General features: G+C 38.7%; 1 protein-coding gene across 7 annotated transcripts in view; it reads left to right on the forward strand.

The window, feature by feature from the left end:
* SPATS2 (spermatogenesis associated serine rich 2) overlaps window positions 1-26,466 on the forward strand; it is a 141,614-nt gene that overhangs the window by 109,272 nt on the left and 5,876 nt on the right. For all 7 annotated transcript variants that reach the window (XM_081821618.1, XM_081821617.1, XM_031023700.2 and 4 more), the window contains 7 exons: window positions 1,442-1,550; window positions 2,665-2,714; window positions 5,017-5,278; window positions 7,015-7,194; window positions 10,197-10,332; window positions 20,202-20,260; window positions 25,354-25,463. In XM_081821618.1, the coding sequence (XP_081677744.1) occupies window positions 1,442-1,550; window positions 2,665-2,714; window positions 5,017-5,278; window positions 7,015-7,194; window positions 10,197-10,332; window positions 20,202-20,260; window positions 25,354-25,463 (906 nt within the window). The remainder of the gene's footprint in view (window positions 1-1,441; window positions 1,551-2,664; window positions 2,715-5,016; window positions 5,279-7,014; window positions 7,195-10,196; window positions 10,333-20,201; window positions 20,261-25,353; window positions 25,464-26,466) is intronic.

Below are 26,466 nucleotides of genomic sequence, written 5' to 3' on the forward strand. Positions count from 1 at the left end.
GCAGGGGGAGTGGGAGAGGGAGAAGCAGGCTTCCCGCAGAGCGGGGAGCCCGATGTGGGTCTCGATCTCAGGACCCTGGGATCATGACCTGAGCCGAAGGCAGACGCTTAACGACTGAGCCACCCAGGTGCCCCTAAAAAAATTTTTTTAAAGATTTATTTTATTTTAGAGCATGCACAAACAGGGGGAGAGGCATAGAGAGAGGGAGAGAGAGAACCTCCAGCAGACTCCCCACTGAGTGTGAAGCCTGCTGGGGGGGGGGCTAGATCCCACGACCTGAGACCATATCCCCATCTGAAATCAAGGGTCCTCCAACTCAACCAACTGAGCCACCAGGCGCTCCTTGGCATATCTATTTTAAAGAACAACTTGGTGTTATGTAATGAATTTGTAGATGCCCTAATACTCAAGAATTCTAGTGGTTATACACAAGGGAGACATTCTCTCACTCTTCACAGAAGATGTGATTTTTTTTCTTTTTTAATTGCTTACAATGTGATAAAGTTGTTTTAAGCACTGAAGATTCAGCAGCAAGTAAGCATAGGAGTATTCATTCCAGCATTTTTCATGGTAGCCAAACATTGGAAACAATGTAAGTGGCCATCAACAGGAGAATGAATAAATTGGCTATTTTCATACCATGGAAATGTTATGTAGCAGTTAAAATAAATAAGAGATGCATTTATCAATGCACAAAAAAATCTAAAAAAACGATGTTATGTGAAAAAAGCAAATTGAATACAGATAAGTATGATAATGATATTTATGTAAGGCAAAACAATAGTATATATTACCTATGGATATATACATCATAATAGTGCAAAAACATGTATCAAGATAATACCAAATTCAAGGCAGAAATCTCTGGGAAGAGAAGGGGGATGGGATTTATGAGGGACTTTATGGGGGCTTCAGCTGCCATCTATTTTATTGTATTAAACCGACTATCATGTAGTGAGTGTTCATTATGTTTTGTATGCCTGAAACAGTTTATAATAACTTATAGTGTTATATTACAATTAAATGTTATGAAGTAAAAATGTTTTTTTTGAAGTAAAAATGATTTGAAAAATACTACTGAAAAGTGTAAGTTGTTAATGTTGGTGCTTCATTAAACTTTCTACCTTTCTCAGTAGGCTAAGATGAGGAAATATTGATGCTAAATTACTACCTGATACTTAATTAAACCACCCTTTCTTGAAATAAAATCTAGCACATACCTTCTATTTCTAGAAATGTTCTGCTTTTCTAAGTTTTGAAATTAATTTTTTATGTGCTGTTATCACTCGTGTATTAATCATTCCCAGTGAGATGGTTGTATGGACTCTCACTGACATTAAAGAGTGATACATATCATTTTTTCCATTACTCTCTATCATAGACGTCAGTTGCCAACTGACGAACTGATGCTAGAATTAAATGATTCTGTCGTCTTTTCCAGATAAATGCGGTGCGTGCAATAGTTCCCAATAAGAGCAATAATGAAATCATCCTGGTTTTACAGCACTTTGATAATTGTGTGGACAAAACAGTACAAGCTTTCATGGAAGGTAATCCTTGTTCGGTTTTTAAATATGTTTTTGTTCAAATAGAAGTTGCTTCAGACTTTTATAACATTCATTCAGCAATCTGGTGTTTCATAGATGATATAGCAGACCCCATGATGACGTGGCATTTTTTTTTTTTAAAAGATACCTCTTAAAGATACCTCTTTCAGCCCTAGAAGTAATTCATTCATAAGCTGTATGATATCTTAGAATAAGACACAAGCTGAGAAAACTCCACCATTTTATTCAAAATGTTCTCTATTGGTTTTAAGAACAAATCGTGTCACTAGTGGTATAAGGGACTTGATTGGAATTGGGTTGAATAAGAATTTAAGAAACTCCTAGTGACAAACCGGTGATCCAGCGGCCCAGCAACAGATGACAAATTCAGGGATTCAGCATTCTCTTCCGGGCTCCTATACCATTTAGTTTGGTTCCTGCAAGTGACTCAAATGTTTAGGGTTTCAGTTTCCTTATCTAACATATAGAAGAATGGTGTGTTTAGCCAAGCTTTCAGTTTATAGAGTTGAGGAATGTTTTATAAACTTCTTTCTACATAACTTGTTTGAGAAAAACTTTGCCTGAAGCTATTGCTTCATTGAACAGTAGCACCAGATTGGGTCTTCCTGTTTCTTTTCTTCTGAATTTGTCCGTGTATAAGAAACAGACCCAAATACTGTAAGGTTTTTCTTTATCATCATCTGTTTTCTTTATAATGTTAGTATTTGGGTCTAGGGTAGTGTATAGCTCTCTCTAAAACAACATAGCCAAGGTGGTATGTGATCTTCTAGAGGGGAGGGGATGGCATATTTGGGGTGAAACCAGTTATCTTTGTATTTGGTCTAAACTATATAAATAAAACAATCTTCAAAATGTTCAGGCTACATTACTCTCTTCTTAGGAGAACTTACTAAGGAAATTACATGGAGAACGGGGATCTAAATGGACAGGTATTCCATAAGTATAGTGTGATTGTCTTACTACATTAGCTGAGCCTTGAACCTTAACCTTTCCCTATTAGGAACTTTGGAAATTGTCCAGCAATTACAAAATGCAGGGACACTAATTCCTGGTTGACCATGCATGTGAGAAAATCTGTAATTGGTTTCTTTTACAGGTAGTGCCAGTGAAGTACTCAAAGAATGGACAGTAACAGGCAAGAAAAAGGTAAAAATGAATTAAATTTAAAACCATGATATTGGCATTTGTATTATTAAAAAAATTTAGGCCCTGCAAAAATATTTGAAAGAAAAGATTTACCTATGCCACTTCACTTCACCTGGTTTAAAAAAGTCTTCAGTGACACCGAAACACAGCTGTGTACGTAGAGTACCACACAGTCTCTTCCATGTGATTCAGGCTTGAACTCACAACCCTGAGGTTGGGCATCACATGCTCTAAAGATTGAGCCAGCCAGGCCCCCCTCTGTTCACTTTCCTTCCATATTTTTTATTTCTGTTCCTCAGACTTGACAATTTCCATTCTCCAATCTTCAAGTTCACTGATTTTTGTCTTTTGTCTGCTGAAATCTGCCTTTGAATCCCTTTAGTGAATTTTAAAATTTCAGTTACACTACTTTTCAGCTCCAGTATTTCTTTATTAATTTCTTTTGGGTTATCTATCTCTTTATTGATATTTCCATTTTGTTCATACTTTGTTTTCTTGATTTTCTCCATCATCTTCTTGCAGTTTTTTGAGCAACTTTAAGAGTTATTTTATTTTCTTTTAAGTTTTCAATTAAATTCCAGTTAGTTACCATATAGTGATTCGACACTTCCCTACAACTCTCAGTGCTCTCATCACAAGTGCTCTCCTTCATCCCAATCCCCTATCTCACCCACCTTCCCTCTGGTGACCAGCAGTTTGTTCTCTGTAGTTAAGAGTAAGACAGTTATTTTAGTCTTTAATGTATCTGCCAAGAGATCTTTTTCAGGGGCAGTTTCTGTTGATTTTTTTTTCCCTTTAAATAGGCCATACTTGTTTTTTGTGTGGTTTTTGTACCTTGGGATTTTTTTGTTGAAAACTGGACATTTGAGGGGCGCCTGGGTGGCTCAGTCGTTAGGCGTCTGCCTTCGGCTCGGGTCGTGGTCCCGGGGTTCTGGGATCGAGCCCCGCGTCGGGCTCCCTGCTCCGCAGGAGGCCTGCTTCTCCCTCTCCCTCTCCCACTCCCCCTGCTTGTGTTCCGGCTCTCCCTCTCTCTCTCTCTCTCTGTCAAATAAATAAATAAAATCTTTAAAAAAAAAAAAAAAAGGAAAACTGGACATTTGAATCTAACAATGTGGTAACTTTGGAAATCAGATTCTCCCCCTTCCTCAGGGTTTGCTTATTTTTTGTTATTGTTAATTTTCTGGGGCACTGCTCTTTGTATTCCCCTGGCGGTCACTCAGCCCAAGAGGGTGGGGCTTGCAACAATGGGAGGAGGTCCAGCAGTAGCTGCCTGCCTCTTTGTCTGCACCTCTGTGATCAAAAGCGGTAGTCAGTGATCAGAGCCTAGATCCCCAGTATTTGGAGGACGGGGTTCTTTTTCTCTACCCTGGCTCCCATAATTTCTGCAAGCTGCTCCAAGAACAGGTGCTCAGCTGCTTGTCCCCTAGGGTAACTGTTTCTATACTAGGAACTGATACTAACTGAAATTAACCACAATTTACTATCCAGGTCTTCACCTGCAAATTGCAAGCCTTCAGTAGACTCCAGAATTCCAAAATAGTTATATCAGACGGATTCTGCCAGTGTGATTGTTGTCTAGGGAGACAGATTACTGGTGCTTCCTCCTCTGTCATCTTCCCAGAATCCTCTGTAGTGCAGTTTTTTGTTTTTTTTTAAATATTTGCTCTTCTTCTTTTTTTTTTTTTTTTAAGATTTTATTTATTTATTTGAGAGAGAGAGAATGAGAGACAGAGAGCATGAGAGGGAGGAGGGTCAGAGGGAGAAGCAGGCTCCTCGCCAAGCAGGGAGCCCGATGCGGGTCTCGATCCCGGGACTCCAGGATCATGACCTGAGCCGAAGGCAGACGCTTAACCGACTGAGCCACCCAGGTGCCCTGTAGTGCAGTTTTAATTTATGTCTCTTATTAGACTGAGGTTGCACTTCATTCCGTATGTTTCTATCCTAGACCATTTTTTTCTGTTGGGTTATTGTTTTCTTTGTTTTTTGTTAGAACTCTGTATAAATTTAGTTTTTTGTATATAGGTTGGACATATTTTTTCACATTTTAAAATTTATGTTTTGATTTTGCTTATGGTAAGTTTTACCATGCTAAAATTTTTGTATTTATGTGTTTGAGTTCATCCAAAGCATTTAACATAGTTATTTTAGTCAGTAGCTCAACATATACAAAAATGTGTTCAATTTCTGGAAGAGCATATGAGAAATTGGTAACATTGATTATCTTTGGTAACTAGAGTTATCTCTCTGGATTGTGGGGGTCTTCATTTTCTTTTCTTTTTTTCAAATCTTTAATAATCATTAGAACAAAAAGAAGAAAAGCAAACCCAAGCCTGCAGCAGAACCAAGTAACAGTATCCCAGATTCCAGTAAATTAGTATCCATTCAAGAGGAACAGTCTGTACCTTCTTCAGAGAAAGGTGGTATTAATGGTTACCATGTCAACGGTGCCATCAACGATACCGAGTCTGTGGACTCTCTCAGTGAGGGTATGGAGATACTTTCAATAGATGCCAGAGAATTGGAAGAGCCTGAGTCTGCCACACCACATATGCTGGATAGAACAGGTGAGTTTATTAACAGGTCTTTGAAAAGTTGCCTTCTGTTGAAAAATACAAGGACTTCCTGGTTGAGAAAGCAATCAGTAAATTACATTTAGTTTTAGTCTTTTACTTTTTAGTTTTTGTTGCCTTTTATGTGAAAGAGTCTCATTTTGTACAGTTGATTCTTGAACAACATGGTTTGGACTGTGTGGGTTCACCTATATGTGGATTTTTTTTTTTTTTCCAAAAAATACAGTACTGTAAATATATTTTCTCTTCCTAATGATTTTCTAAATAACATCTTTTTTGTAGCTTACTTTATTGTAAGACTACAGGATATAATACATATAAAGTATAAAATATGTGTTTATCAACTGTTTATGTTACTGGTAAGGCTTCTGGTCAACAGTAGACTATTAAGTTTTGGGAGAGTCAAAGTTATATACAGATTTTCAACTGTGGGGGGCAGGGAGGGTCAGTGCCCCAACGCCCATGTTGTTTCAGGGTCAACTGTAATTATCAAAGGCCAAGAAAAATATAGTTTTTATTACATTGTCTCATATTTTAGTTTTAATTTAAGTCAGTCTTGTGGAAATCTTCTAACTTAATAATCCCTTAGTAGTTAGAGATTACAGAAGGTGACCTTAAGATTTTTTAAATTGTGTACTTACTAAGAAGATGATGATGGGATGACGTCGATGGCGTTATTCTAAAACTCAGTACAGTGAGGAATATATAATAACTGCAATCCCATGGCTTTCATGAGAAGTAGATTGTTGGTTTTTATAGTCCTACATTTGTTTTCTAGTAAAGATTTAAGATTAGTGTTGTAAATTCACATATGTTGCACATTTTTTATTAACTATTTTGATGAATGTTGGGAAGATATTGGGAATATCTCTCTCTTTTTTTTTAAAGATTTATTTATTTGAGAGAGAGGGAGTACACACATAGAAGACGGGCAGAGGGAGAGAGAAAGAGAAACCTAAGCAGACTTCGTGCTGTGTGTGGAGCCCAACATGGGGCTCGATCTCACGGCCCTGAGATCAGGCCCTGAGCTGGAACCAAGGATCAGATCCTTAACCAGTTATGCCACCCAGGCGCCCCAGGAATATCTCTTTTAAAATTGGTTTTTTAATTACTTATTTGTTAATCCATTGCTCCTTGCTCTGTTGCTGCTAGCCTTATTAATGTAATGACAATTTAAGAATTATTCCGTACTTCTTAGATGTTCTTTTACTGATTAGTTTGCTCATACGAAAAGACTTAGAGAAAGATACAACACCTGTGCTGACCTCAACCAAACCAAAGATAGTGGCTTCCTTTTTTTTCTGAGCTGGCTCTCTTCTTATTTCCTCTTTGCCCTTTTCCTAAAACTTTCTAAATTCTTCGTTCCCTGGAACAGTGTAAAACTCTTTTTTCCTCAACATAACTTACAGAAGCTATCAGAAATTAGTGCTATTGACTCTCTTCGCTTCCTTGTGCCCAGAGCTACCAAGATACAGGGAACAAGCTAGCTTATCTAGCGATGTGTCATCTTCATTCAGGATGCAGCTTAGGGCTGAGCCAGATGCTACTTGTAGCCTCGTCCAACTGCTTCTGTTCTTTGTTCTGTTTTGTCAGTTGTTTTTGTTCACAGCCTTTAAGAGGCATAGTTTTGCCTAAAACATTTTTACCTTCCTTATTTGTTTATACTTAAGACTGCTTGATTGATATACCCTAAATTTTACTCTAAAAATACTGACCTCTTTCTTTGACAGGGTCCATGCTGGAGGATGGCATCTCTGATTTTGAGCCCAAGTCTTTGACTATGCAGTCTACTCAGAATTCTCAACAAAATAGGAATGCTGCCAAAACTCTTTCAAGACCTACCACAGCACCTCAGTTTTCAAATCTGGGGATGGAAGATGTTCCACTCTCCTCCACCAACAAAAAGCTAGGTAAATCAGAAGACTACCTTTGAGAGAAAACAAAAAAAATCTGTTTTTGGCTAGCGAGGGCAGATTATCTCCTTGTTCCCATAGATAAGGTCTCAAAATGGTAGCAGGTAATACGTTTTCTGTTTTTAAGGCAGTAACTACCCCTCTGTAACTCCATGTGCACAGTTGGAGTTTGATACTATTTTAGATGTTGTACAGTCTTGTTACAATGACAGGGATCCTTTTAGTGAATGAAAGTCAAACTACTGGTCAGGATGACTTTTCTGCTAGCATTAACTTATTTCTTTATTTGCTTTACTACAACATTTTTGTACCGTTTCCTTCATTTTTATCTCCTGGTTGACTTAACAGTAAAAAGATCTGCCATCTCTGACATGACATTTTAAAAAAAAATATTTGCATTTCTCTTCACAACTTCGTGCTCTTAGTAATCTCTGTCAGACTTTAGCTTTAAACAAGATCATTTCCTCTTAAGTAAGTACTCAGCATTGACTGGTGGTAGCTCTTTGCCTTTTTTCTTTAAACTGTAATAATCATTTAAATAATCAGCCAATAATTAAACAGGTAGAGATGATAGAGTGTCATACATCTAAGCAAGGTGGTCCACTCCACTAAACAAATGAAACATAGAAATGTAAGACACTTGTAACCTGTAGCGCTTTATTGAATTATTTATTCCACATGAGCTAAATTTAGTGAAGCTTTCCTTTTAAATCTAACATAACCCTCAGCTTGGTGCAGAAAAGCACATCAAAAATATTCAGTCATACAAAAAGAAAAGGATGCTGCTTGAAAGCTTTTAAGTAGATTTGGAAAGAAATCAAGAGGAATTTAAATAAAAGGTTGAAAATCTGTATCTTGGCACATTATAAACTTCTTAGATCCATGATTCCACCTATCAACTGTATATATAACTTTGACATTGGTGAATATAGAGAGGTCAGTAGAACTCTTAGAAACTGGTTAGAATGTGATGGGTAGGTAAATATATTTCATCTTTATCTACAAAGTTGGCTTATCCACATATAATGCTTCAAACTGTACTACAGAGAGAGAATTTTATTAATTTTGTAGTGTCTATATGGTGAATTATATTCTACTGAATCCTGTCACTTAGAGAGTTTTGAAACTTTGGTACCTATTCAAATACTTATTTTTTAGCCTTTTTTCTATGTTTTGTTTCATTTTGAATAGTTTTTGAAGTTGCTATCTTCAAATTCATTAATCTTTTTTTTTCCAACAGTTTCTAATCTGCTGTCAGTCCCATCCAGTGTATTTTTCATCTGAGACATTGTCTTTTTTTCATCTCTAGAGGTTCAGTAGGGGTTTTTTAAAGTATCATCCATGTCTGTCCTTAACATGTTTATGCTTTCCTCTACCTTCTTGAACATATGATATCTGATTATATTAGCTGTTTTGATGTCCTTATTTACTTGATTCTACTACATCTGTGACATTTCTGCATCTGCTTCTGTTAGTTGATTTTTCTCTTCACTATGGGTCATATTTGTCTGCCTCTTTGTATGCCTGGTAATTTTTTCTTGAATACCAGACATGTGAATTTTTCTTTGTTGATTGCTAGATATATATTTTTTAAGATTTTATTTATTTATTTGACAGAGACACAGCGAGAGAGGGAACACAAGCAGGGGGAGTGGGAGGGGGAGAAGCAAACTCCCTGCAGAGCAGGGAGCCTGATGCAGGGCTCGATCCCAGGACCCTGGGATCATGACCTGAGCTGAAGGCAGATGCTTAATGATTGAGCCACCCAGGCACCCCATGATTCCTAGATATTTTTGTGTTTTATTCAGGTATTCTTTTTTTTTTTTAAGATTTTATTTATTTATTTGAGAGAGAGAGAGCACAAGCAGTGGGAGCAGCAGAGGGAGAGGGAGAAGCAGACTCTCCGCTGATCAGGAAGCCCAACTCAGGGCTCCATCCCAGGACCCTGAGATCATGACCTGAACCAAAGCCAGATGCTTAACCCACTGAGCCACCTAGGCGCCCTATTTTAAGTATTCTTATGATTTGTTCTGGACTGTTATTTGGTAACACTTTGAGGCTTGCTTTTAAGCGCTGTTAGGTAGAACTAGAGCAGCCTTTAGAGATAATTTTGCCTCATTACTGAGGCTGTACCCTTCCAAGTGCCCTACTGGTGCCCCATTCTGGCTGGTGTGAACATGAACTATTTGTGGTCTGGGTGAGGTCTGGGGATTGTTCTACCTGTTCCTTTCCACTGGTTCTTTTTCCTGTCTCAGTAGTTTCCTCACACCGATGCATTCAGAATTCTCTGTAGATCCCTGTATAATTTTCTCATCTTTGTATAGCTCTCTCCTCTCCAGTATTCTGCCCTTAGAATTCTCGCCACCTTGGCCTTCCCACTTCTCAACTCTGTCCCCTCAATTCAGGGTTAGGATTTCTCCTCCTTGCACTGCAGCCTGGAAACTCTTGTGGCAGTAAGTTGGGGCAATCATAGGCCTCACTTTGTTTCTGTTTTCTCAGGGAAAAAGTACTGCCTAATGTCTGTTTTATGAAAACCCAGTTTCATATGTTTTGTCTGTGTATGTGTTTAGTTGTTTAAGACAGGAGGATAAATCCAACTCCTATTACTCCATCTTGGCCAGGATACCTTTTTTTTTTTTTTTAAGATTTTATTTATTTATTTGAGAGAGAATGAGATAGAGAGCATGAGAGGGGGGAGGGTCAGAGGGAGAAGGAGACTCCCTGCTGAGCAGGGAGCCCAATGTGGGACTCAATCCTGGGACTCCAGGATCATGACCTGAGCCGAAGGCAGTTGCTTAACCAACTGAGCCACCCAGGTGCCCCGCCCCTCTTTTTTAAATCTATGAAAACATCAATTTTTTGTCGAGGAGGGTGGCCACTTAGGGAACTTTCTTGGTCCACGTGACATGTGTTACATTACATGCATGGGTGTTCATATCCACCTTTCAAGTTACCTGTGCTCCTTTTTTATATTAATTCTTGGGGCTTTTTTCCCCAAGGTTCCAATATTGAAAAATCTGTGAAAGACCTCCAGCGCTGCACAGTGTCTCTTGCACGGTATCGAGTTGTAGTTAAAGAAGAGATGGATGCTTCCATTAAGAAAATGAAACAAGCTTTTGCTGAGTTGCAGAGCTGGTAAGTTAAGTTGCCTTTGATCACAATGGCACAAGAAGGATCACTTATGAAGATGGTCAGCCACTCCCAGGTTCTTTAATTCCTGACTCTTAACTGCTCTATATAGTAGGGAGAAACTTAGAAGTCCTATGGTATATTTAACTTTCTGCTTCATTCAAGTCCTTTTGGTCACAGTGTGGGAATGGGTGGTACAGAGAACTCATGTTCTAGGAATGGGCCTGAGGTTGATAGTGTTCGGAAAGGGACAAATAATTATAGAATAGATCATGCATCCTTACTTTAGGGTCTGTCTCTTAAACCAAGAACCTGCAACAAATAACATGATGTTTTTGAACAAAGTTATGAAGTAGAAAAGATCTGTTTTTGCTTTCCTACCTCCTGTCATCCTTCCTAATGGCACCTGCCCGAATTGTCTCTTCTGTGCCTTATTATTAGTCATTGACTTGTTTTAATTTTGTGTTTTTCAAACTATGTTCTAAAAAATACTTGTATCTTAAAATATATTAATATGTGTTCTGTAGGGGAAATAGGGTTTGGTAATTAAAGAGATTTGAAAACCTTTTACTACTGGACTTCTTAAGTGCTTTTCCAGTGCTGATGTGCACCGCAAAGCTACAAGAGGAAGCTATACTGTGCTGTTTCTCAGGTGTATTTGATTATAGAATCTTTTGGGGGGAGAAGTATATTCTAATGTTTTTGAACACTGCAGCTGTTTTAACTATCAGATATTAAGGTGTTAACTAATACTGAAACCATAACTCCTTTCTGGGGAGGTATTGTATTTTATGAGGGACTTTTTTGAAAATAGAAAAGCCCTGAGGACCAAATTCAGTAAAGTGGTGGAAAGACAAGCAGCTAGGTTGATGTTTGGGGATTTAAGACTGTCTACTTTGCTTCTTTGTAAAATATACCTAGATCTGAAATGTGAGAGGAAGTGTTCATGAATACAGAGAACCTACCCCGCTCTTCCTCCCAGCCCTCCATCTATTTTCTTGCCTGTCTGTGCTCATATTCAGCCATGTCTCTGTTCATAAACTTAGTTGGGTCACTTCATGCCACAGAAAACAAGAGATAGAGGAAGTGTAGATAGCCTCAGTCCTCCAGTGGAATTGAAGATGGGGTGAATTAACGAAGATGTAGAATAAAGCCTCCAAAAAGTTGCTGACACCTACTTTTATCATTTGCAAAATGTAGAATGGTCCACTAAATCATCATAACCAAAAAGTACTTTTAAGATAGATAATTCATCTGCTAATCTACCCATGCTTTGTCCTGAATCCTGAGTTTTCCCTTTCAGGTTTTATAGCTAGAAACTTAATGTCATATCTTCTGCTTTTCTTAAATACATGTTTACTTCAGCCAGATTACTTGTCTGAAGACTTAACATTTACATTTCCTCTTCCATATAATTGTTAATGCCCCTTTTCTATCCTGATATGTTCTTCTATATCTTTATACTTCTCTAAATCCAACCAGTTCTCTCAAACTTAAATTAAGCTCTAATTCTTCTGGAAATATTTCTAGGTAATTGGCTTCTACTCTTTCTGAACCATCTGGGCATGCCCTTTGACCTGGATTATTATCATATCAGATATTATTGACTCATTTTGAAAAGAATAAAGAGCTAAGAGTAGGTCATCACAACTTTGCTTTGATAAGCCTCTGGTCTCCATGATTGTTTAGCTTACTGATTACTTAGCCACAGGATCTGATTCTATTCAGAACCAGCCTGAACCAGGAAACACAGTTCCGGGAGAGAGATTTGTGAATTCCTGTTGACTTGGAACCCAGCCAGGGGGAGCCTCCTTCGATAAATGACAAATGAAATGGTTTCCTGTCTGGGAACTGTGTATTTAGGATTGATTAGCAGACGTGGCAACCAGGTCAATTTAACTTGAGGAAAGAGATTTACCTGCCCTTTCCTGCTGGTGCCCTTCTCTCTGGCTGATTGGGTTTTATACTACCTTATTTCAATGCCCCTTGTAGTTACTACATCAAGACATAATTGGCAGGTGAGCTAACTCCATTTGGCACCGAACCAGAGCTTGGAGTTAATGTCACTTAGGAAGCCATTTTTTTGTATTGGTTATAGTATAAAAGAAAAGCGAAGTGTTTTAACAAATTTGCAACAATAATATTACATTACCCCTGATGAGGCACTAGGGGAATTATATGGATAACTGCTTTCATTTTGGGGCCAAATGAAAGCTGACACATACCTGTAGGAAGGTAAAATCAGAGGCTTTCCAGTATATAAAAACTATAAAACTTAAAATCTGTTTGTTGGTGATCCAGTAATAATCATCTCTAGACCCAAGTTTACTTTTCTTGTTCATTCATAAAATTTGTCTGACTTACATTGTTGGAGCTATTAGTTGACTTAAATTTAAGGCTATTAAGGAACAGGATATGGAATGGAACATGAAGCTAAAGTAGATAAATTATTTTGGATAGTTGTCATATAATATGTTGGTGAAAATGCCAACAGGAAACACACTCAACTTGCCTTTTAAATAAAAACTTCTATTTTATTGAAAGTCAAAAGATACTCATTTAAAAGGTGAAAATGCATAAGAAATTTGAAATTCTACAATACATAAAGTCAATGTAAGTTTATGCTTAAGATGGAAATTTTTCCTAGCTGATTCCCCATTCATCTTAGAAAAGTTACTTCCTTTTATTTGAGCTTCCCTTTTCCTCTCATATTAAGCTACCAATAGTCTTACTTAAGGCTTTTAGATGCTTAAATCTAAAGTCCATATAAAGATGGTGGAAACTTAGGTATCATTTTATGAACCAAAGCATTTTCAAAAATGTCTAAAAAGCATAGAAATAAAGGAATAGGCTGATGTAATAATGTGTTCCCAAAAAATGTCCATAGCACTCTATAGGTTTAAATTATTCTTCAGTTTTTGCATGTTTAATACATTGATACCTTATTTCTATTAGTACTTGGCCTGCATGGTTTTCGATGTTCTTTAATTTAAAATTTTAATTTTTTAACCATCTGTGAAAATAACTAGTAACATATGAAAATTACAGTTTACCAAACATATTCAGTCATATATGATTTATTTATCTGGATTTCTATCCTGCGAAGTGGGAATTTTAAATTTAGCTCTACTGTTTAAAAGGGATTTGAGTCTTAGGTTAAACAATTTGTCTAACGTGACATCATAAGTTGCAGACTCAGTGTTTGAATCTCTGTATTCTGACTCCCAGTAACCTGTGATTGTCATGCCATCTATCACTGATAGCCCACTTCTCACTAAAGCTTGTGAAAAATGCTAGAGACTTGGTACTTGTCATATATATTATTTCCTTCTCAGCTTTTATATAACAGGTTAATTTAGGGACTAAGGAATTTTGTTATTATGGAACAGGGTAAGAATGAGGAGGACCAAGATTTTGACTGAGCCTATAAAAGCCTTTATAAGTATTTTTTGAGTTCGATAAAATAAATCTATAAGAAGGAATAGTCCATCCAAATATTACTTTGTAATTCAGAAGCCCTAAATCACTCTTCTTAAGTCACAACTTAAAATGACTTATGATTCACATATCCTTCAGGTTGGATCCTAGTTGTGGGGAAGGTATGAAGATTAAGGGAAAGGTAACTATGGAGTGGGGTCAATTAGAAAAGATTTCTAAAAGGAAATGAATCATTATTAAGCCTTGAAACACAGATAGGATTTACATTGGCAGAAAGGATGGGACTAGAACACTGCATTTAGGAGGCCTGATCTAAGCAGAGGCACAGAAGGGACATATAGGGACTCTATATCGTGTAGCTACCGCTAAGAGGGCAGTAGTTGAAAGTAATAAGGGATGAAGTCAGAGACCAAGGTAAAACGAGAGCATTTGATGAAAGAATCTGAATTTTGTGTTTCTTTTTTTTTTTTTTAAGGTTCCATGATTCCTTTTTATGTTTACTGTATATCCCATCATTATAACAGTTTTTAAAAATAGAAGTAAAAGTCCTGTAACTCTACTAACTTAACACATAATTAATTTATTTTCTGTGTTCCCTTGTGTTGCCCATCTACATGCATACATAATCTTAAAATAATTGTAATCATAGTGAGCATAATTTTGTAACATATTCTTTTCACTTAAAGTTATCTTTGATTCACCTCTCTGTAACTGACTACACTGTGCTAGTGTGTGTGCCTGTTCATTTAAGAATTTCTAGACAATGGATCTGGAAAGTATAGTGATTTACCAAAGTTAATATGAAAGCATTTTACTGAGTAGATATTCTGCTGAAACTGAGGAATCAAGATGAGTACAGAAATTAGACTAATAGTTGCTGCTCCCATTTATTGAGCTGTTATTGTATGTCAGAAGCTTTTATGCACATATCTCTAATCTGTATAACAATATCACTTATAGTATTATGCTCACTTTGTAGATGAGAAAAGGTGGGCACAGAAAAAAATAATCAGCCCAAAGTCATACTTGGTATTAAATGACACTTTTCTACTATACCCTGCTTCCTTTTTCTGTGTCTTCCCAGGTATCTCTGTTTGCCTTTATTTTTCAGTCTTTGCCTTCCTAGGCTATACGTGTCTCCCTTTAGACATTGCTATAATAATTTGAGAGAGAGGATTTAAAAAAAAACATACAACCATACTGTTTCACATGAGGATTTAGTCAGCTACTGGCTAGATGGCTTAACACTCTAACCATTTTTCCTTACCAGCCAGAAACTTGAACAATAAACTCCTTGGTAATCTGGTTTGCTACTGGTTCTTTTTTTCCTAAATATATTGTAAAATATCATCGAGTTATATGGTCTGTAGTATTACTTTAGAATTGAGACACTTTTTACCACTGGAAAAGAGGAGAAAGAAAAGTTATCCATTGAGGTCCTGTTCCAAACGAACAGCTTATATTCACATCCTAACTTCTTAAAACTACTTCAGACTGTTGAAATATGAAATCGCATGTCTACATGCTTTGTAAAGGACTCCAGACAAAGAGGAACCCACCAAAACTTCCACAAGATCCAAATTTGATTTAGTAAGGTAGTTCTTTCAGTTAATTTTACCTCTTTTGTTCAACTCAGTATGATGACCTGGCTACTTAGCTGGGATTTTTTGTTTTTGTTTTGAGCCTACATGTGTGTACCATACTCCACCAAGGCCAGTGCTTGGGAGTATGGGGTTCTACAAAACCTATGAAACAATTAATTTTCTGCTAATAAAAACTACTGACAGTTCTCTCAATTGTTTTTATTAGAAGAGGGAAGTGTCTTCGGAGAAATAAAGGTGTTTGCTTTGACTTCTGCTTTGATTGGCTAGTGGAGTTAGAATAAACAAGTTTCAGGTTTTCAGCAAATATAATCAAGTACAAATGTTTTCTAACATTACTGAGTGGTTTAGAGTATTGTCCCTTAAAATAATTAGCTGTGGAATTGCCAGAGATGTGTTTCCATTATAACATTGTTTTCTAATTTAACAACTATAAGCAAATGATAGTTAACAATTTTTTGGTACCAAGGAATACCAAAGGCAATAGCTAGAATCAGTAATCTACATGTTAAATATATTAATCAAAGGGTTTGCTTCAAATGATGGACATACAATATATCTGAGAGATATGAATGGTAATACTACAGGAAAAACTATTCTGAGCAACTAAATAAATTACATAAAAGCTTTAGAATAAATTGAGCAAATGCGAAGATAGTAAAAAGTCTTGGTAAGGAGGGAAGGAGATACAGAACTTCAGACATTTACCAATCTTTTCCCTTAGTGACAGTGACAAATCATCTAAAACCATTTTTCATGATTGAAGAAAAGATATGGAAGTTCTCTACACTGTTAGGAGGCTCGGGCTTAATAAGACCTACTGTCTTTCTAAATAAAGTTCCAGCCGTATTTAGCTGAATTTCAGTAGCAGTTTCAGAATCCAGTGTATCAGATGTTTATTGTGGTGTGTTTCCATTCAGGGGAATCTTGAGAGAACAGTTGCAAACTTAGTGCCCTCATGTCTTGGCAGGAGCAAGGTAACAGAATCTGACCTTCTGAGTGAGCCTTTCCTCACTCTCTGAGAGGACTCATTGCTTGCAGTTATGGCCTCTAAACTGTTACCTCAAACCACAGGTACTTTTGAATCTCTTGGCCACAGATCTATTCAGGGACTACCGTTTAGCTTAGGAACAGATGAAAAACTTGAGCTTAAGTTTCCACATTGTTAGAAAGCTGTATTACAATAAACTATAGTTTTTAATTTTTTTTTTTTTTATTTGACAGAGAGAGACACAGCGAGAGAGGGAACACAAGCAGGGGGAGTGGGAGAGGGAGAAGCAGGCTTCCCGCCGAGCAGGGAGCCTGATGCGGGGCTCGATCCCAGGACCCTGGGATCATGACCTGAGCCGAAGGCAGTCGCTTAACCAACTGAGCCACCCAGGCGCCCCTATAGTTTTTAATTCTTAAAAAAAAAAAAAAAGCCTCTGCTATTTATCTTTATGCTTAACATATTTTCCACTTTTGAACTCTTCCCACCTTCTCTTTTTATTTGGTGATGTACATATTTCCCCAACTTTTTTTTTTTAAAGATTTTATTTATTTATTTGACAGAGACAGAGAGAGAAAGAGCTTGTGAGAAAGCACAAGCAGGGGGAGCCACAGAGTGAGAGGGAGAAGCAGGCTCCCTACTGAGCAGGGAGCCAACCAGGACCCTGGGATCATGATCTGAGTCGAAGGCAGACGCTTAACCAACTGAGCCACCCAGGCACCCCCTCCCCAACTTTTTATTATGAAAACTTTCAAAGATACAAAAAAGATGAAAGGATAGTACTATGTGTGTGTGTGTGTGCGTGTGTGTGTGTGTTGTGTTTTTGTGGAACCATTTGGAAGTTGCAGACATCATGACATGTCACCTCTAAGTGCTTTAGCCTGGATGACCTAAAAACATGGTCATTCTACACAATTGCAATACATTATGTGATGTACTTTTAATAAAGTTGTTATTATATTGTTTTGTGTCAGTCTCAGCCTATCTGTGGTGATGCTGTCAGCTAGGAATGCCTGGGGGGGCACTCACCTGGGTCCCACATTACTTGTGATGAGCCCGTATTTGAGCTAGTATTGTGACTGGATCAGCCCTGGTGGTTCTTACGATTGCAAGACACACCTCAGCAACAGCCATCAGGGAACTTTGAAAAAAAAACACAAGGCTTATTACTTACATGTCCTCGAGGGTGCATGGCATGCCCAGGGCCACATGGCGAGGTGTGCTAAAACAGAGCACAGATTGGGGTTGACAGTGGGTTGCCTAGGTTTTTGTGGGTTCACTCTCTATTGGTGAATTTAAAATATAAGAGCAAGATTTAAAGAGTGGGAAGGGAAAAGTGGGGCCACTCAAGTTATGTGGGTCACCCAAGGCTTTCTAACAGAGGAGCTTCATGTGTGGGGCAGCCTGGCTGTGTTGTATAGCTGGCGGTCTGTTTATTTGAGATGTCTTTGAAATGGAGGTGTTGGCAATCAAAAGCTTTAATGTCAGGCGCTTACATTCAATCAGAAAAGCCAACTGTCAGGCATTTATATTTTAACATTGATTCATTTTTATATTTTAAAGACTTGTGAAAATTTTAAGGAAAATTGGAATTTTCATCAGTCTTTTTTCTGAGAAAGTATCCCAACAGCCTGAGTTAATGAGTAGATTTCTCTGTTTAATTCTTGGCTGACATCACAGGACCTCTCAATAAATGTTATCAATAGATGGCAAGACATCACAAACAACAAACAAGGAATAGAAACGCTTACTCCTTTTCAGTGGGGGGTTTTGGCATGAAAAAGTTAAACTTTTTTTAATGGCGTGGTCGGATGGTTGTTCATGCAACTGCCTCTGAATTTCTTATGATCACCAGTGAGTCAGTTGAAAAACAGAGTTTATTTAAATGGATACTAGTCATTCCTGCAGGGGAAAAAAAAGCCAACACTGATGTACTTCCTAGCTCCTACTGCCACAGAAAAGTCTGATTGTGACGGTGCAGAACTTTTTTCTTGCTAAATGTGTCACATGACATCCTACTTTTTCATAATAAAGATTGTAAGCTGCAGAAAGCTTACTTGTTTGCTGAAATCTTTTAATAAATATTTTACAAGCTTTGCCAGAGACATATTTGTCATCTGGTGGACACAGCGTCTGCATCTTAAGGCGATTCAGCAACAGAAAAGAAGTGGTGTCAAAATCGAGGCCTGGCAACTCCTGTCTCAGTTGTGCTTTTGTTTTGCTTTTAGGTATTCCAAATGCTGCTAGAGTTCTTGGAGCAAAATATTGCCAAGGTGTGGGAAGTGCTTTCTTAGCAGAGTATTGCTATCCTACAATAGTTGCATCTTCTCTCCAGGCTGGTGCTTTTGGATTAATATGCCCACCAAACCTGTTTCATTACAAGTCTGTTTATTAACATCATACGTAATGATGATCAAACCTATGTTCTCTGGCACTTCACTATAAAGGATTTTGCTCCTTGAGGGGATGACCCCGCCTTATCCTTTTTTTGTATGCCTCACACTGTAGTCTCTGTATTAACTACTTTGTGCTAACATCACTACATATTGAGCTAAGTTGAATCAGTATTCATATATATGTATATGTTTATATATATGTATGTGTGTATATGTATGTGTGTGATTAGTTTTACAATCAGAAACAAGAGTACAACTTTTGTTAACCCTATAGATATATTCCTATTCAAAAGGAGAAATCAGAATGAATAGCAAATTTGAAGGGAGTTGGAACATTTCAAGTCTATGTAGGTATTAAAATTTTAGATTTTTTTTCACCACTGATAAAACCTATATGGTAAGGAAAATTACTTGGTTGAAGACTAGGGCAGACTGTTGCCTCTCTATATGTTGAAGGTGGTGGGCTCTTTTATAAAGACATAGAAAGTTTTATGTGCCTACAAACCATTTACATTTGCAGTGGAGAAAATTCTAATTACCCATTTAATATTCTTTTTCTGTAAAAAACCTACCAGAAACCTTTGATTTCCTCTTTTCTGGATTACTGTTAAACGTTTACCTGAAACCAGCACAATGTATATATATCTTTTAATTACTTTGTCTTCTAAAGACTAAAGCACCAGAAACAAAACAAATGAGCAAAGGGAAAAAATAGAGGGAGAGAGAGGCACACTCAGAAACAGACTCTTAACTATAGAGAACAAACTAATGGTTACCAGAGGGGAGATGGGGAGGAGAGGGGGTGGCTAAATGGGTGATGGGGATGAAGGAGGGCATGAGCACCGGGTGATGTACGGAAGTGTTGAATCACTATATTGTACACCTGCAACTAATATTACATTGTATGCTAACTCACTGGAATTTAAGAAAAACTTTAAAAAAATAGACTCAAGTGCCAGTGACTTGGCACAACTGTGGTAAAATGTTGAGAATATACAGATTCTTATCGTGAATAAATTTACCATGCCCTAGAAGGGGTATTGCCTTGTAAAATATATTAGAAGCAAAGCTGTTCAATTTTATAGGCCAAAATAAAAAATATGTGAGCACGAATGTGGAAATATGTAACTTCCATAAGGACTTTTGCTTTAACACAAATTCAGTGAGAATTGTTCTGTAGCTTGCTACTGCCACCTACTGGTTCTCAATTCTCGGTTTTCAGCTACTGGTTTACTGTAATACATAGAGATAAAAGGAAATTAGGTCTATTTATTGGAACCCTTAAAATATTCTTTGCTTAGGGCGAGACAGAATTTTTATGTGGTCCACACAGGGTTTACTTTGTAGTATGCTTTTAGTGAACAAACTCATAAGTCTCTCTCTACTGTTAACAATGTGCTATTTCTGCTTGAGTTTCTGACAAACCTTTTTCCCTTTGTCATCTTTTCCTAGTTTAATGGATCGAGAAGTGGCATTGCTTGCTGAAATGGACAAAGTGAAAGCTGAAGCAAGTAAGATTGATCTGTAGTTAAAGCTATTACCAGTTAGTACGTATCTGCCTTTTGACCATCATAACGAAAGCTCAATATAAATGCCACTAGAAGAGTTTATATACTTATTTAAACAATCTTGAGCAGTTGTACTGCCCTGGCATATGAATCCTTTCAGGTGAAACAACTTTACAAGAACCTGTTATTTTTTAATTTTAATATTTTGAATGTAAAATTCAATGTCTAAGGGAGTACTTCATGGTTTCTGCCACCACAGCATCAACTTAAGAAAATAAAGTATCCTTGCAGGTGCCTGGGTTTTGTTTTATTTTGTTTTTAGCTTCCAGTGATTGAACAATTCCATCGGGTTTTTTTCTACTTGGCAAAAAATGTTTGGCATAATCAGAGGAGACTTGACCAGGTTACCTACATGTTAGTGTAAGCATTCCTGTCATTACCTATCTCCGAACTTTCACTGTTTTCTCGGTTTTAGAACAGTCTTCACTCAGTGTCTGTGATCATTAGGTAGGGGAATTCAATGAAATTAGGTTTTAGGATATCATGACTAGGGTTCCTTGAAAGCCTACTAAAAGGTTCGGGAAGAATAGAGTCTAACTTGGGTAATTTGTGGGGTTTTTGTAGCAAAGAACCAGATACGTTTTTTGTCCTTTCTGTTAAAGGTTAGGTAAAAGATACACAGCTGTATGGAAAGAAAGGCCTGTCAGTTGCAGCTTCTACAGTGGCATTGATTGGGGGCTTTTCAACAGTGGGTAAAGTTTTACCTTCATGTGTTGAATGCTAGGTTTGTAATTAGGAGGGTTGTTTCTTTTAACCTGCTCTCAAACTGGTAAGAATGGAAATGGGTTGAGATGATGACTCACAATTAAATCATTTGTGTTTATGGTCATGGGCCAGAGGAGACACAGAGCTGAGTTCAGTTTTGACCTGAAATGTTGAACAGGTACTCTCCACTGTTTTTCAGAGGTGAGATTTCATTTAAATCGAGTGGTATATCCTGAAATGTCTAAATGTGACAATTTCAATCCGTTCATGTACCTATGTGTTCTATTTTGAAGTTTCAGATAAAATAAAACTAGTGAGAAGACATAGTCCTTACTTTTGAGAAGGTGCTTTTTAAAAACAGAAATTTTGGGGCGCCTGGGTGGCTCAGTTGGTTAGGCGACTGCCTTCGGCTCAGGTCATGATCCTGGAGTCCCGGGATCGAGTCCCACATCAGGCTTCCTTCTCAGCGGGGAGTCTGCTTCTCCCTCTGACCCTCCTCCCTCTCCTGCTCTCTGTCTCTCATTCTCTCTCTCTCAAATAAATAAATAAAATCTTTAAAAAAAAAAAAACAGAAATTTTATAGAAAATTCCAAACATTTCAAATAGATAGGCTAATATAATTAACTGTCCTCATCCAATTTCAACTAATTATCAATTCATGACCAATCTTTTTTTATCAAATTAAGAGCTACAGAGTTTTACTTAATTTCATCAATTGTATATCTGTATCTCCTTTCTCTCATGCTAAAAATCCTGGTTCTCTTTTTTTTTTTTTAAGATTTTTATTTGTTTGACACAGAGAGAGAGAGAACACAAGCAGGGGGAGTGGCAGGCAGAGGCAGAGGGAGAAGCAGGCTCCTCACCAAGCAGGGAGCCTGATGCGGGGCTCCATCCCAGGACGCTGAGATCATGACCTGAGCCGAAGGCAGACGCTTCACTGACTGAGCCACCCAGGCGCCCCAAGAAACAGTTATTGTTGCAGTGCCCTTCCACAGACGCTTAGTACGACAGAGTCTTTGGTTAGGGGCAGCTGGGACAACCACACTGATCAAATTAATTATATAAACTTTGTCACTCTGATTTTCTGCTTTGGTATACAGCAGGCTGGGGTGGAGTTAAATCCAAGTGTCCCCTTACACACTCTTGGATCTTCAGCCTCTGCAGTGATAGCACAGTTCTCTTCCACAAGTTATGCTCCTGCCCACGGAGCCCCTTCCCCTGCAGCCCGCCCTGCTCCGATGGGCTCATCCTGCCTGGGCAGTGCGGCTGCTCCACTAGGCCATCCAGAGCCTTCTGGCTGCACTGATAACTGTGCTCCCTCGGGGTTTCTAAGCCCACTCTCCCTAGTCTTCTTGTTTCTCTGACCAGCCCTCCTCCATCTCCTGAAGTTCCACCCTCAAGCCTCCACTCTTTCCCCTACACATTCCTCCCAGACCATCTCCCTCCTGTTTGAAACCCTCCCACCAGCTCCCCACGACCATGAGGGCAAACAGGAACCTTTTCTTCCTGTGCCCTAGAAGACTCTGCACACCTGATTCCTGTCCCCTCACCAGTCTCCTACACGTCACCTTTAAAAATCCTCGTTCTCGGGGCGCCTGGGTGGCTCAGTTGGTTAAGCAGCTGGCTTCAGCTCAGGTGGTGATCCCAAAGTCCCAGGATCAAGCCCCGTATCGGGCTCCCTGCTGAGGAGGGAGCCTGCTTCTTCCTCTGCTCCTCACCTCTCTCACTCTGTCTCGCTCTCTCTCACACTTTCTCAAGTGAATAAATAAAATCTTTAAAAAAAAAATCCTCGTTCTCAATGTCACTAAATGTAATTACTCATTTATCAATACTTTCAAGAATGTGCTTCTTTTTCTTTTTTACACATAATAGTTTTATTAATTTATATGTTCACAGTACTTCACAGTTTAGAGTTTTTTCACTCATTCATCTATGATCTTCACATTAACCTTATGAGATAATTGGGTTTTCCTATTTTTGTTTTCATTTAGTAAACGAAGAAACTAGTCCTTTGGAAAAACTGTGACTGGTCCCAAGTTATGTAATTAGGTCCTCTGATATGTGTGGAGATCCTGACTTGACACATTTCCTCCATGTTGAGATCTGAGCTTTTGTCTTAGAATCCTAGAGTGTGGGAGCTGAGAAGCAAGTGAATTTGGCAGACAGGTTTTATCTTGGGAGCCAGATCAAGTAGATCATTTGTAACTGTTGGGCCTTGGTGTCAAGAAACTTTTGTAGGCACATTCCTCACTTATTGGGAAAGTTCTTACTGATTAACTTGCCGTGGATAGGGGTACCCCATGGGTGGCATGCATGGGGCAATCATGCTCAGTAAAATTGCTAAAGACATTCAGCTCTCTGGAATACCTGATGTAGCTCTTGGAAAATTCTATTTATTTTCTAACACAAATTTGGCTAATTTCTAAGTAGGTTACAGGATTCTATGTATAACAGTTAGGAACTGAGTTTGACTGCATGCAACAGAGTGGCCTAAATAAATGTTAGTTTATTTTTCTCTCATGAAATGAAAGGTCCGGAGGTAAGTGATCAGGGCTGGCAAGACAAGACATCTCCAAAATGACACGAGGGACCCAGGCTTCTTTGTCTTTGTACCCAGCCATCCTTAGAGTGTGCTTATGGTCAAAAGATACCTCCTAAGGCTCCAGTCGAGGAGAGGCAAAATGTTACCTGCTGGCTAAGACTTCTTTAAAGAGTTGTCCTGTAAGCCCCGCCCCGTGAGTTCTGCTTAGATCTCAGTGACCAAACCATGTGATAACATAACCAAGTCATGTGATAACACAATTATCTTATCTGTAGCAAAGCCAAGAAATGTAGATTTTTACCTAAGCAGATTGGTACCCAAAACATTGGACTTCCAGTAGGAAGAAGAGGAGAATGGATATGCGGTGGCTAATAGTCTTTGCTACAGTCCACCCCTCAACTACCCGACATCCTTCTTTTTTTAAAAAATGGGAACACACTCACCTCCTTCTCAATGGCAACACCTCCAAAGACTCATCTAGTTAGAATATTCAGTTGAAAGTCCAGGACTGCTGGGTAATTTCAGATCTTTCAACAGGTCTGAATATGGCATGTTGTGGTCTGGGGTCCCATAAGTTAAAAGACAAGTAAAATTCCCCCCTCCTCCAATGTCATGCAGATAGAGAAAGAAGAGGATAACTATAGTAAAAAATTCCCACCTGGAAAAGCAGTGATCCAATCTTACTGGACAGGAATAGCAGAGTCCCTGCCCTTCTAATAGAGAAAGTTCCTTTGTTCATATGGCAGCTCCTAGTTCTGCTTCCTTGGAGGATTTATTTTGCTCACATCCTTTATATAGCCCCTGGTCCTCTACTCTGAGAGAATTTTTTCCCCTGTATTGTCTCTTGTCCTCCATGGCCATATCTGAGTTATATATCCAGGAGCATGCCAAAGAATATACTTCTTACAAGGCTGTAAACAATCTAAATCTCCACCGTTAGGGGACTTGGTAAATAATGATAGTGTAGCCACATAGTAGAATACAACGTGGCTGTTAACCAGTGAGGGATATCCAGCATATTAATAGCGAATGAACTTTGAGATATGTTAAGTAAAAATAGCTAAGGTAAAGGAAAGGACCACGTGTATGATATATTCCCATCCATGAAGAGGGGGAAAGGGGAGAAAGATTTGCTGTGTGTGCCTAGAATACATCTGGAAGAATCCATACGGAATTGTTAACATTGGTTTCCATTGAGGCAACTACAAAGTTAGAAGTAGGAGGGACACTTTTACTTTTCATCTTATACCCATTTATTCTAGGTGAATTTTTTTACCCTGGGTACATATTTCTGTTTTAATTCATAGGTTTCTTGATTAAAAGAATTTTTTTTTTTTTAAAGATTTTATTTATTTATTTGAGAGAGAGAGAGCACATGAGAGGGGGGAGGGTCGGGAGGGTCAGAGGAAGAAGCAGACTCCCTGCCGAGCAGGGAGCCCAATGCGGGACTCGATCCAGGGACTCCAGGATCATGACCTGAGCCGAAGGCAGTCCCTCAACCAACTGAGCCACCCAGGCGCCCTAAAAGAATTTTTTTTGACTGGGAAGAGGAGAAAGAGAAATGACAAATGATATATGAGTCTTTATGATTCATAAAAAGTGTTTACCATTTAACTGCCTTCAGAGTCCCTCAAGAAGGTGGAAACTGGACCTTTGGTATTTTCATTTTCTGGATGGGTGGGCAGCTAAGCCTTTGGCTGTCCAAATACATACTGCAAGGCCCATATTTCCAATTCTTCTTTATCCTACTTAGCAGAACATAAGAGTCATACTCTCCTTTTCTCCACAGTGGAAATTTTGCTCAGCCGACAAAAGAAAGCCGAACTTCTAAAGAAGATGACTGATGTGGCTGTTCGAATGTCAGAGGAGCAATTGGTTGAGCTCAGAGCTGATATCAAGGTAAAACTTTCTGCCTTTCTTTTACCCTCGGGGACTGAAGCAGCAGATCTCCATAATTCATGGCCATGTCTCATATATTGAACTCAAGATCTTCCCTTTTCAAATCTGGCCCTCTTCCATGTTCCCTTTCTCTGGAAGCGGTACTGTCATCTACCCAGGTGTCCAACCTGGAAACCTTAGAAAATTTCTCCTTTCCCACATTAAATCTATCAGCAGACCCTGTCCATTTGACCTCCTACCAAATCTCAGCTCTGACCTTTTCTCCTCATCTCCACCACCACCGTCATGGTCAAGCCACTGTTATCTCTCATTTGGCCTTCTGTCATGGCCTCCTAACTGATTCCACCCAGCCACTTTGCCACTGCCCCACCTTCCCCAGCCCTCTGTTCCTCGCACCTCGCTTCAAACCTTCCATTGCTTTTAGGATAAAGACTATAATCCTTAACATGGCCTATAGGGCTCTGCAGGGTCTGGCTCTGCCATCATCTCATTTCACACATGTCCCCCCTTGTTCTCTATACTCTGGCCATCTTAGCTTCTCCTTTCCACAAACATATTCTGTTCCCTCCTGCTAGAGGGCTACTGCATATGCTTTTCAGTCTGTACAAAACACACCCCCCACCCACTCCCAGCACACAGATAACCAGGACCTACTCATGCTTCCTGACTTTCCTGTCATATTCCCTATTTTGTGCCTTCCTAGCATAGCTATCATTTTGTGTTCATCTGACTGATCTGTCTTCTCAGCTAGATGGTGAACTTTACAATGGCAGGAACTGGCACATCTCCAGCACCTAGCATCGTGCCTTGGCACATAGTAGATAATCAGTAAATATATATATTTTTTAAAGATTTTATTTATTTATTTGACAAAGAGAGAGACAGCGAGAGAGGGAACATAAGCAGGGGGAGTGGGAGGGGGAGAAGCAGGCTTCCCACCAAGCAGGGAGCCTGATGCGGGGCTCGATCCCAGGACCCTGAGATCGTGACCTGAGCCGAAGGC

The sequence above is a fragment of the Leptonychotes weddellii genome, chromosome 5, assembly GCF_054177405.1.
Source record: "Leptonychotes weddellii isolate Sample4059 chromosome 5, ASM5417740v2, whole genome shotgun sequence".
NCBI classification, from domain to species: domain Eukaryota; kingdom Metazoa; phylum Chordata; class Mammalia; order Carnivora; family Phocidae; genus Leptonychotes; species Leptonychotes weddellii.